This window comes from Engraulis encrasicolus, chromosome 13 (assembly GCF_034702125.1).
Source record: "Engraulis encrasicolus isolate BLACKSEA-1 chromosome 13, IST_EnEncr_1.0, whole genome shotgun sequence".
NCBI lineage: Eukaryota > Metazoa > Chordata > Actinopteri > Clupeiformes > Engraulidae > Engraulis > Engraulis encrasicolus.
This window is the reverse complement of record NC_085869.1, coordinates 21,496,028-21,509,476: the sequence shown is the minus strand read 5'-3', so window position 1 is coordinate 21,509,476 and position 13,449 is coordinate 21,496,028. Positions and strand designations below refer to the sequence as shown.

The window sequence follows — 13,449 nt, the reverse complement described above, 5'->3', positions numbered from 1 at the left end:
GCCCAACGTGCTACCCTCTGAGTTCGGAGTTGGGTTCGGAGTTGGTCTCTGGCGTGTTGTCAGGGTAGGTGAAAGCGGGTTATTGAAAAGTTTGCAGGTTGGCTACGACTACAGCTGCCAGTCATTCTGTCGGATCTGTAGCAAGCCTACGTTTTAAGCTGACTTGCCATCCATTTCATTTAGGCAAAACACATCTGGCGCTACTTGAGCCAATTCCTACATCCCCTGGACCCCGCGCGAATGATTCAGTCCAACCACCATGCAGAAATTGAAAATTGAAATATTGACTCATTTTACTTTGGTTTCAAATTCAGTTGTTTTCTCTTTCAAAAGCAACCGACAAATTACAATGAATTAAACAACGTCAATTTTCTGGATCAAAAAATTAGAATAAATTCTCTGACTAAGGCACTCCAAATTAAAATGTCTTTATTGAAATGACGGGTCCTACATGGACATATTAAAAACAAGGCAAACAATATTAAAAGGGGCCTTGTTTTTAATATGTCCATGTAGGACCCGTCATTTCAATAAAGACATTTTAATTTGGAGTGCCTTAGTCAGAGAATTTCTTCTCATTTTTTGATCCTGGAAGTAGGCCACTATGCCTTGGACTAAAGAGCACCCAAACCCAAGCCAACAAACTATTTGGATAAGAGCACGCCATAGGCCTTCTCCACAAACTGAACGTCAATTTTCTGTTTTCTGAGTTCACTGGAAAATTGAAAATTGAAGTTTTGAACCCAATTTTAATATTTTCCAAATTAATTATTAAAATGGATCAAAGCACTGCAAAGCGTTAGGCTACACGGACCGGCCATCGCTTCCAAGGAATTAGGCCTACACAGATAGCCTAGGCCTACTTTTAATCGCGCAGGTGTGTCCGAAACTGACTACACTTACCTGGATGTCCGTATGAATTTTTTTCAGATGCCTCTTCAAGTTAGTTGTGTTTTTGCCTTTGAGTGTGTGGCCACATTTCTCGCCATCAATCATAACCACACGGCATTCAGTTAGGTCCTCGGCTTCTTGATATTCGAAGTGTTCCCAAACATCTCCCCGTCTCTTTCGCCCAAGTGTTACAGAGCAGGCCATCGCAGTTTTACTGTTTTTTGAAAAAAAATAATCAAGCCGTCGTCGCTTCTCGGTCTTAGTTGCCTACAGAAGCTGAACGCTAACGCCATGATTTTAAACCTGTCGTTTCCATCACCTGACGAAAGTGCCAATTCCACGCAGCCAATGACGACGAGACCATTATTGAAAGCAATGAATGCTGACTGAGAAACGCGAAAGGCTCTTGCTGTCACATGCAAAATATTTATCATCACCATGACAATAATGTTTCTTTTCGTCATCTTCAAAGCCTCTCCTCTCGTCAACAAAAACGGAGAACCATTTTAGCATAGTTTTTATTTGTGACGTTTTACGTTTGAGTTGGGTATGCATTGGTTTTTGACATGACGAAAATACTCTTTACTTCTCGTCTGGTTTTCTTCACATGATAAAAAATGTTGTTGACGAGGATATTTCCTCCGCGTCTTCGTTGACGACAGCAACACTAGTTGGTTGCAATGCAATTTCCCATTGGCAACTACTGAAGTTGCTAACTGATAACAACTGCGCTTTCCAGAAATGCACCCCAGAACTCCAGCTGGGCCTCTGCGTTTCTGCTCCTGTCCTGACAGGCCTCTTCTTTGCTAGTGCTGTGCTGTCTAAACGCACTGCTATACCATAAGCTCTGTATTACTAACAAACAATGCAAGCACATGTTTCGCTGACTTGACAGGCATAGACAGACTCGAGGGGGAAAAACACTAAGCAAAAAAAAAGGAAAACCTGAAAGTGTTGCGGTGTTGAAGGATCGTTTGCAGTTATGGTTCACTTACAAACAGGAGTGGAGGATAGTCAGACAGTTAGACAGGCACAGGTGTGAAATCAAGTGCTGTCTATCGCCCCCTACTGTTCCTGCACCCTGCTGCTCCATTTCATTTCACACCCAGAGCCATGTGCCATTGACCACCACATGTCCCCATTACTGTAACGTCATAATATACCCACACCATCCCTTGACCAATCTGTGTGTGTGATCATACGATATCCAGTGTTATTGCTCAGGTGCGGTCTTGGCCTCTATTTCTCAAAAGTATCATTGCTAACCATTTAACAGCTTAGTAGGTAGTCAATGAGAAATTACATTGCAACCAACTACAGTAAGTTGCTAACATAATTAGCAACACCATAGTTATCAACGTCATTGTTAGAGAAACGCACCCCTGTTCCATTTAACCAGCTGCCACTGCATCCTTAGTAGGGCGGCCACTCGTGAGGACTAAATGCTGTAGAGGCGGCCAAGCTCTCGTGCACACCGTCAGCATGAGTTATGAGGTGACATTTTGCCTACTCCGCACTGGAGATCCCATCCATTCCATACGCTGTCGCATCCCGTGCAATTACTGTAACAGTCTCAGAAAGCCACATATCATATGGCATTTTTCAAATGCCAACACCCTCTCCTGCTCTGTCTCTCTCTCTTCCATTTTTCGTTACCTTCTATCTTGCTAAGTCTCTCTCTCTCTCTCTCTCTCTCTCTCTCTCTCTCTCTCTCTCTCTCTCTCTCTCTCTCTCTCTCTCTCTCCCTCTCTCTCTCATTTTCTCTCTGTTTTCCTCCTTTCAAAACATTACTTGTACATGTTTTCCATCCACTATATTTGTATTTGTCACCTAAAGCAATGGAGATTGTTATCACCCAGAAGCTAAAAAAAGCATTTCCAGAGTTAAACCTGGGTACTTGGTAAAGGCATTCTCCATTGTGTGTTGTTTGTGTTTGTTGAGGTCCTGTGTTTTTTAAGACATTTTGTATATTCATTTAATGTGCATGGAGCTGTTTCAACTATTGCTTTGAAACAAGTTGAAGTGCGTCATCGCTATATTTTACTTTTGGTCTCTGTCAATGACTGTATATTACAATGGACACCACGGTTACATTATATTTAGTGAAACGGATTTGATGCATTTTTAACTGTCGATCATACAACAGAACACCGCACTTCCTGAATAGAGCAGCCAATCAGAAACATCCATTTGATGCCTTGTCCCATCCTGACTCTGAGTGGGCACGTCCTGATTGGCTGTTCCATTCCAAACAGGAAATCAAGCCTTTTGTTGCAAAATCAGCAATTGACAATGGGTGTATCTCAAAGTCAAGGATCCTAGCCTTGCTAAGATGTGAAACGCCCAGTTATTGGGTATTCTGTGGTGAACTTCGCAGAGTATACAATCACTGGACGTCTCACGTCCTAGCAATACCAGGATCCTTGACTTTGAGATAAACCCAATGCTTCCAATCTGTTAACCGTGCCCCGTCCATGTAATGCACAGCCATTGGTATGTGTGGCCCATAATGTGTTCTCCTCTCTGGTTTTTGTCTGTTCCCACCCCTGTCTCCATCATCCATCATCACGACTGCATGCTACTCTCATCCATCCACCCCCCCTCCACAACCTTCTCCATCCAACCCACTCCACTCCACCCAACCCCAACCTCTCCCTCAGCCCCACTCCTACCCTGTCTCCCAGATCCCCACCCCCGCCTCCTCCTCACTAACAAAGATCCCCAAATCGCGGGCGGCGGCAGTCATGCTCCCCCCTCGACCCAGCTCCGCCTGCTCCAACGCCAACGTAAGGAGCGTTCAGATGGAGGCTGACGGCTTTGGGCCGCGGCCCTCCTCGGCTGGGGCCCGGGGCTCCCCGCCAATGAACAGACTCATGGGAAAGGTAAGCAGGACGCGAAGGCCCCGGCAGTACAGCGATACAGTGGTCTCAGCACAGCATAGCTGCCAAGAAGCACTTAGCGCAGTACTGATTTTCCGGCTAACTCAGGCTAATGAGATGTGTTGAGCGCGACCAAAGAGCTGTGGTCAGGTGTTATGGTAGCAGGTCTCTGTTTCTGTGCGATTTTCGGGGTAACTGTTTGACATAAATCAGGGAGCAAGGCACAAATCTCAGTGTGGCAGGAGAGTCATGATGAAATGTGAAAGAGCATTGAAGAACGTTGTTGTCAGATGTTAGAATGTTAGCTCTGTTGCATCCCATGCATGTCGATGAAATGACTCGGTAACACTTTATAATAATGGATGCATAAAAAACATTATTAAGACTTTGTAAATGATTAACTAATGATGATCAAAACATTGACAAATATTTTTGTTATTTACTAATTTTTATTAATACTTAAAATAAAATATCTACGAATAATACGTTCAAATTTTTACAAAAAATGTAACAAAGTGTTTTTATTCATTCACAACAAAAATGTAAATGTTTGATAAATATAAAATATTAGCATAACATTTCTCACTCATTTACAAACATTTTTTAATGTTTTGTTCATCATTAGTTAGTTATCTAAGTCTTTATAGTGCTTTTTATGCATCCATTATTATAAAGTCTTTACCAATGACTCTTTTCCAGGTGTTCCTGTATAGGTTTCCAGGTGTTCCTGTTCCTTTACTGGTATTTGTATCTATATCTTACCTACTGGCTTCCTTCTGGCTTTCCCAGGATGGTGGTTCCAGGAGCCCAGAGAAGAGGTCGTCTCTGCCCAGGCCAGCATCCATCCTGAGCAGGCGCTATCATCCCGCGGAGCCCGAGGAGAGCTCCACCTCCATCACCAGCTCCGGATCTACAGCACCGCGCAGGCCCACATGTGAGAAAACACACACACACACACACACACACACACACACACACACACACACACACACACACACACACACACACACACACACACACACACACACACACACACACACACACACACACACACCATCAGGCAGGCCCACATATGAGAACACTTAAACACTGCTCAAGTATTCTGATATCAAATTAGATAAATGAAAAACCACACTGATGTCACGCAAACACTAGCATGCATACCCACCTCACACTGGCCTGAACGTGAGTGTTCAGTGCCTAAATATACAGTATATGCTGACATGAGTGTTGATGCACGCACCACACACACACGCACACGCACACTTACACACACACACACACACACACACACACACACACACACACACACACACACACACACACACACACACACACACACACACACACACACACTTTTATTTTTGGGGCGTACAAATACTGTACATAAAGTAAATACCTGAATATCTACTTTTGAAATGCTCTGCTCTGTTGTCTTCAATCCTGCTGAATGTTCTGTCTGTGTGTCTGCCAGTCAATGCTGCTGACTGCTGCCGCAACTACCTTTCCTGCTTCACTAACTTCTCTTCCCTCCTTCAATTATCTCTCTCCTCCTTCTCCTGTTCATCCTTCCTCCTCCTTTTCTTCCTCCCTCCTCTCTCCCGCTCTCCTCCTCCTCCTCCTCCTCCTCCTCCTCCTCCCTTTCTCCTCTCCTCCTCTCTCCTCTTCCTCCTCTCCTCCTGCTCTCCTCCTCCTCCTGCTGCTGCTTCTCCCCTGTAGCGTTCCGCACTGAGTTCCGAGCTGAGTATAGGACGGGACGGGCTCACAGCGTGGCTGGTAGTGAGTGTCATTCATTTGCTCTTCTTCTTCTTCACCTTGTTCCATTCCTCCTGCCCTGCCACCCCTCACCCACAGGGGGGCTCGGCGAGCACTGAGGAGTCAGAGCAATGCATCTCTGTCACACACACACACATGCACATGCATCAATTGTCTCTCTACACCTCTAAGCTGATGCTGCGGTCAATTGTCATTATGTGCTCAGTCACTGCTCAGCAAGCACTTTGCTATCTGCAGGTGCTGCTCACTGCTTTAACTTAGCTTAATTCAGCATGACATACAGTTGTAAGTAAGGTGTAATGTTTTAGGGTTTGTCATGTCATGTCCACTTAGAATGATGTGTAAAGGTTATGTATATAGCACAATTACTGGTAATCTCACATTTTCATCAACACCATGTAAGACAATAACCCTGTTATGAATTAGCTTTTGGCTATGATCAAGTTGTAATGTATTACTAAAGGCTCTGTGCACTGTCATAGTGGTATAGTACAATGGTAGAAAATAGAACGTTTTTTTTCCCCCCAGTGATTAGGGACTGTTCGTAATTTACCAGGGGGGGAGGGCTGGTGCGTAGGGGGGGGAGGGCCATGATGAAAAAAAATGAGGTGGCGGGGAGGGCCATGGCAAAAAAAATCGGAGTTAGGGGGAGGGCCATGGGAAAAAATATATTTTATTTTATTTTATTTTAAATAATAATACAAAATGCAATACTTCTCTGAAACACATCGCTTTGCGATGCAAGGTCCTGGGTGCATACTTTAGCACTGAAGCGTGTATCTGTAGTCATCCCTAGGCATACCTAGGGATGCGTGTAGGCATACCGAATTATGTATTAGCCTAGGCTAAATATTATTTTGGTGCTTTTGTGTGGAAAAGACCTTGTGCCATAACGGTGACCGCGATTTCCTCGGGTTAAGCTACTGCTGGAACGACATCGTAAAGTTGGTCCTGGATCAACATCTGGTTTGAGTGGTTATCTATGTCAGATTTTGCGCCTGTAACGTCTTCTGTAGCCTATGGATTAAGATCAGTTATGCAGAAGTGCCATGCTGTTACAAAATAGGCCTACAATTATTCATTATAATACAATCATTGACAGGTTAAGTTTAGGAATATGTTTTGGTAAAGGCATACAGTAATTTGGCATGTTGTTAGGTTGGTGCACACATTTTCACTGACAGGTTGTTTAGGAATTAGTTTTGGTTTAGGCACAGTTCCACATAGACACTGTAATAGCCTACCTAGCCATAACCAGAGCCTACCTAGCCATAACCAGGGCCGTATACCACCGTGACGGCACTTGGCATGCCCGTTAATTTTTGGAATCAGACCTAGAATAGGCTAACATACCAGATATTGATCCAGGACCAACTTTGCGATGTCGAGGAAATCGCTGTCACCGTGCCCAACGCAGGGCGCCCCTCCAGCTGTTTCGCTCGCTATCATAGTCGACTTGAACATTTGGTGATGTGTCCGTGCATCGCAAGGCACAGAGAGATGTGCACGAACAAGCCTACTAACTTTGGACAGAGCTTCGAGGCGGCTGCTCAACTTCGGAATCTCGAAGTGAAATGTAGCCTATTTTCTTCCAACCGGCATTATCAGCTGTCAAACTGGAGCGCGCCACCCTAAAAAGGCAGCAGTTTATTTAATTGTTCATCGGTGTCCACAAGAATGTCTACTTTTGGGAAAATAAAAACACGTTTTGAAATAGTGTAGGCTAGAGCTACTGTTTGGAGCCATACTCCTACTTGAACCCTGTAATCCCACCAACTCGAGTCATCCTGCAGGTGAGACCGCTTGCTCACGCAGCTTGGTCTAGGATCCGCATGATTGACAACCTAGACTCTAGCGAGAGAGAAGAGAGGGTGGGGGGTTCACTTCGAGATTCCGCAGTTGAGCAGCCGCCTCGAATCTCTCGGTCCAAAGTTGAACAGAACAGTTAATAGGCTACACTGTTCGTGCACATCTCTCTGTGACAATTGCCATGCACTGACATAACCAAATGTTTAAGTCGACAAGGATAGCGAAACAGAGCTGGAGGGCGCCGTGCGTCGGGGTTAAATGGCGCAAGGTCTTCTCACACAACAGCACCAAAAATTATATTTAGCATTTACATTTTTGTACCTGTAGGGGGAGGGCCATGGGAAAACAAAAATGAAGTGGGGGGAGGGCCATGGGGAAAAAATTGAGGTGGTGGGGGAGGGCCATGATTTTTTTTTTTGGACCGGACTTCCAGCGCACCAGCCCTCCCCCCCCGGTAAATAACGTACAGTCCCTTACATTAGCCTACAGCGTGTGCTTGAAGGGGCTACACATGGATACAATGATAATACATGGCATTCAATTGTTCTGTAATCACAGTCACATTATTTAAGTTTCCCAGTTCTGGAAGTGTTTTCAGATGGTTCGTAATTTGAACCATCATGACATGTTCACATTAAAAACAGACTTCAGGAACCTACAATTTGGGTCATGATGGGTACCAAACAAAACACTGTCTTACAAGTGAGCTTTGACCACATTTGACATTTTCAAAGAAGCACTTCAGTTCCCAGTTGAAACTCCCCCTGACACCTAGCTGGTCAGTCTGAAAAGACTCTTTGTACTATTTGTACCGGTATATTTGGTATTTTAGGAAGTAAAAGCAGTGATAACTACCCCCCCCCCCAAACAATTACAGTAAAACTATCTACACTTGGACAATTGGATTAACCTTAGTGAAGTTTTTGAAAACAAGGTTCCCTATCGCAGGAACTGCGACCTATTACTCATGGGACATGATCGACCTTGGTTGATCCACGAAGCATTTTTTATATCTTTAATCAAGCCGAATGGCAGATGGCTGTGTCAGTCAAGCTAGGGTCCGCCCACCGACGGCGGCTATTACTGCACTGACGCCCATCTCACTTCCTCTTTTCTTGCTTCGCCGGGAAAGGTCCACGTAAAGTATCACTGTTACGACATTGTTAAAATATACAATGTTGCTATTTGTTAATGAATTTCCGTGTGGCGTATTACTCGTAATAGCCGGTGTACGCCAGCTAAGAGTGCCCACGCGATTCTTAACTTGTTTTCTCTGTCGTTTCAGATGTTTTTATTTACAGGATTTTCAGATGTCCTCGAGATACGAACATCTATGGAGGGGGCCTTGGGTCGCACGCGCCTCCCTGAGGGGAGAACACGATACAGCCGCTTTCCCAAAGGGAAAGACCCTGTTTCGTGTTTGGTCTGCGTTCCCCTAGGCACGCTGAGAGAGCGTCTCAGCAACGGAATTATCCTCAATGCAGACGCCGTCTCTACCCGTCTGCTAGGCCAGTCGAGCGTGTTAACCTGCCGGTTAGCCAGCTAGCTCCTCGAGCCCCTGAGTTCCGACCCCTCCCTGACCGGCTTGTGTACCCCCTTCTAGCCCATGGCGCGCGCTGCTAGCTCAGTTAGGCTTTTAGCCTATCCCCCGCCCTGTAGCATGGCTCTGACGGGTGGTTTGACTACTTGTACTGGGCGCATGGAAGTGTTGACACAGGTAAGTTGGGCTCGTAGGCCGATTAGACTCGGACCTATACTGCCGTGCAATACAAGAACGCAGTAACTCAAAATGGTCAATTTACCATTACCTAAACTACCTCATTTGTCTTGTGTCCAAAAATGGTGGTCCAACACCGTCCCGTTTTGGAGAAAACTCATTTTGAAAGTGCAAAAATGACCCAAAAAAAGTTAAACAAAAACGCAGTAAGTCGGCGAGTTACTGCTGCACGTTCCAATGGGACTGGTTTGGGAGTAGACAGTAATACAAGCTAAGAACGCAGTAACTCCTGCAGTAACTCCATTTTGTGGCAGTAATACCAGCCAAGAACGCAGTAACTCTGTTTTTTGTGGCAAAAAGACACATAAATGTTTTTTTTTTTGTTTTTTTTTGTGTGCATTAAATTTCTATCCTAAACAAGCATTACCAGGAAGTGTCACCACCAATTTACCGGCAACACAGTTGTCGCGCCATATGGAAAACTTTGAAGCCTTTTTTCTCAGTTTGCCGTTTTCAGAGTTACTGCGTTCTAAGATTGTAGGGCAGTATACTAGCCCGGTGAGCAGCAGCCTGGGGCTTTGTCGCATGTATGGACGGACGGGGACGTCTACCGAACACAAGCTGGATTACGCCGACCTCTACTGTATGTGGGACCACTGGCACGTTTTGTCCCATGGTCCCCGTTGTACAGCGTAAGGACACACCCAGTGCCACACACTTGTGACCCACTGTATGTTCACGTAAGCACCTGGTTCGCCCAATGTTGCCCGAACACATGTCATGTACACATCAAATAAACAAATTGATCTGTTTGCACACTGATGGTTTGCACGGTCCCTTCTGATGGTCAGTTGTGAAATAAAATGTTGTTCTCCCCCCATGTACGGTCTGTGATTGCACGACTATCTGTGAATGCCTTAAAGGTAGGCTACCTATCTTGCACTGCCGCTCTGAGGAGCCTCTGTGCAGGACATCCAAACATTTCACCCTCCCTAATCTCGGCTATAAAGGGAGTGGAGACGCAGCGCTTCACCTTGGCACAGGTCTGGATTAATTAATTAATTTAAATACAGTAAAAGTACCCCTCGCAGCGCTCTCGTGGGCATCTGCAACGGGAAACCAGACTTATAACATGCCCTTATTCTGCTATAAGGATGGTCGTGCTACTGTTATGGGGTTGGCAAAAGGGGAGAACTCCCTGCGTTTTGTGTACAGTCACGAGACGAGGCGCGCACTGTTCGCGCGCTTATCTCCGTGTCTGGCTCTTGCGCCCACTGGACGGGCTTCATACACAGCTTGGCCAGGCAGACATCGACGCGCGGGAGCGCGCAATGGTTTTGCTTCGACTACTGGCTAGCAATACTATTTACAATTGTTAACACGACCGAAAGCTGGTGCCCGAGCCTCAATCTACGGCATACCGGGCAAAGTTATACTTGTTTTCCCTCTGAGGGTAAATAAAGTGACTGAAATGTCGGGAATGTAGAATGCTCACTCCACATCGTTTTGTCGGGTGCATTCGCCCGGTTCTGTGTTGTATTATATTTCTTGATACTGACGTCTGCCTGGCGCACTATGTCTGCCCGAGCCTCAATTTACGGCATACCGGGCAAAGTTATACTTGTTTTCCCTCTGAGGGTAAATAAAGTGACTGAAATGTCGGGAATGTAGAATGCTCACTCCACATCGTTTTGTCGGGTGCATTCGCCCGGTTCTATGTTGTATTAGCCTATATTTCTTGATACTGACGTCTGCCTGGCGCACTATGTCTGTTCTTGTCCGACGCAGGATATTCCTGCGTTTTGCATTGCCACTGGGGCCTCACATTTTGTACTGGTTCAATGGCAATGCGTGCGTAATTGGGTTCGCCCCGTCTCCGTGCGCGCTCTCCAGATGTCTGGTGGCTGCGCAACGGGGGCTACTTTATGCCAGCTGCCTATTTTGCTGTCATTCACGCACATAGGGTTTTCACGCCAGCCTCTGTCTTGCCTTATGGTCTTGCACCGGGGACTGCTCTGTTCTGTGTCCACTCCACATGCACATTTTCGTCGAGTGTACTTGCCAATTAATGACTGGGTCGTCATTATGGATCTGACGTCTGCTCATTTCACATATATACCCAACCATGTCAGACACAGGTCTTTCTGCGTTTGCATCCTAGGAGTTCTAGTCAGGCTTTGGAGTGGAGCTCGGCGCGCTCGCTCGCTCTCTCTCTCGTGCGTGTTCACGTGCTTGGTATTGCCTGTTATAGCGGTGTTACAGCCCAGACCGTCCACCTCTCTTTATGCCATCATTGACCCATTGGGAGAGGTCGGGATTTATTATTATTATTAATGATAATAATAATTACAAGAATGGTAATACCAATAATAATAATGATAACAATGATTATTATTATGATGGCCGAGCTAATCATAATATTTCTTATTATTATGAGTCATTCAGAGGTTTCTTCTCCTGGCCCAGCCGGTTGTATTCCTCAGTCTGACTCGCCCCTATTTCTAAGGGCCCGCATCCCCTACTGTACCTGGAGCGCATGAACAGTTTACTGATGTCACTCAGCCTGTTCTCCCTGGGTTGGCCGGGGACAACACAGTTGTCCCTGTAGTTATTGGGCATGCTTGGCGCGGCAGTGGTGCCCTTGCCAATGTGCTTATTGTGACTGGGGCTTTTTCGGGTCTGACGCACTTCTCAGTATTTCTACCCAAGCAGGGACAGGCACAGGGGTTTGGTAGACCCCTGAGTGCTTGTCAGTGTGGTGGGGGGCCGGTTAACCATGGCACCTTATGCATCCACCACGGATCGGTCACAGCGTGGTGGTCAATGGCTTTTGGCCCGCCAGCCAAGCCAAACTACATGTCAAGGTGTTTGGGCTCCTCACAGTGCTGCTAGGCTTTCGCCCCTTCCTGTGTAGGTTGGATCAGACGACACTTTGGCGATTACATGCATCAGGGGTTCCCAACCTTTCCCAACTTGGGGCCCACTCGAAATTGTCACAAAGGTTCGGGGCCCACCTCGGACCCGAATACAAATAAAATTCACATAAATCAGCAGCAACACACACCATAATGTGATTGTGGGTTTTAGAAAATTATTTCAAGGCCCACTTGGTACACCTTCAGGGCCCCCCAATGGGCCCCGGCCCATAGGTTGAACATCACTGGCATGCATCACCGTGCATGATGGAGTACATTCCCTGCCCCTGTTCTATGTGGCATTGCTTTCAGGGGCTACCTTCATGCAGCAGCATGGCTTCTGCGTACAAAGGTGGGGGAGAGCATTCTGATCTCAGTTGGCAGGGCCAACATCGACCCGTTTGTAATATGGCTAACTGTGCATTGCCCTTTGTGAGCTTTCCCAGGGGGATAATCGTCCCTGGGGAGTGGCTGCCTTGGCATAGCCCTGGACCTTGGGACACTTTATGGTTTCCCCAACTGTCCTTCTCCCTTTGCTCCTGGCCAGGGTGCATGAGGATTATGTGTATTCTGGTGGCTCCAGCTGGAGCTGCCCAGTCATGCTTTCTCGATTTCTGCTGTTTGGCAGTGGGCCCGCCATAGGTGATCCCACTGTGCTAGGACTTACTGAGGCTGGTCGACGGGGAGATAGCATGGCCACGGCCGGCACTAGTGGCCTGGCCTCGGAGAGGCTGTACCTATCGGATGTCGGCCTGTCTGGTGAGGTGGCAGGGGCTCTCCAGAATTCCAGGGCTCTGTCTGCCCTCCTGCTTTCTGCGCTGGCGTGACATGTTTGTTGGTGTGATGCGCTACCCGGGGCCCGACTCCTTTTTGTGTCCTGTTGCCGGCACTCTTGGCTTTCCCCGGCATCTTTTGGACCAAGCGATGGCAGCCTTGACAATTACACTGTATGTGGCGGCAGTCTCAACATGTCATTCTGGGTTTGGGTGTGCAACTCTGTGTTCGCATCCCCTGGTGACACGTGTCATGATGGGCGTATGGCGTGCCCCACCCGGGCCTTTGTCGGCATGGGGCCTGCTGAAAATTCTACGGGCACGAGTGGACCCCCAGTTTGGGCTTCTCTCGTCAGCATGTGTCAAGCTGCTTTCCCTCAAACATAATTATTGGGTCCTACCATGTCCTACATGGTTGAGCACTCTTACGTTTTACCGACCTGGGTCAGTTTGTTGCTCCTCCCCTGTCTCTCTCTCTGCCACTCATTCCCTGTTACCTCTGTACCGTCCTCTTTGATGATGACGGCACTGCGGGCCTAACTCAGCCATTGAAAATAAAATAAATAAATAAAAGAATAAAAATTGGCATGTGAGACAGTATTGTTGGTGATGTTGTCCTTGGCCTAGCGCCTCAGTTACATACTGTACATGCGCTGTTGGTACATCCGGCCTGCCCGCGCTTCTCTGCG

General features: G+C 46.7%; 1 protein-coding gene across 1 annotated transcript in view; it reads left to right on the top strand.

Moving 5' to 3' along the window:
- map2 (microtubule-associated protein 2) overlaps positions 1–13,449 on the top strand; it is a 48,696-nt gene that overhangs the window by 12,730 nt on the left and 22,517 nt on the right. Inside the window, exons 6-8 of the mRNA XM_063213445.1 lie at positions 3,552–3,773; positions 4,560–4,704; positions 5,490–5,549. Coding sequence (XP_063069515.1) covers positions 3,552–3,773; positions 4,560–4,704; positions 5,490–5,549 — 427 coding nt within the window. The remainder of the gene's footprint in view (positions 1–3,551; positions 3,774–4,559; positions 4,705–5,489; positions 5,550–13,449) is intronic.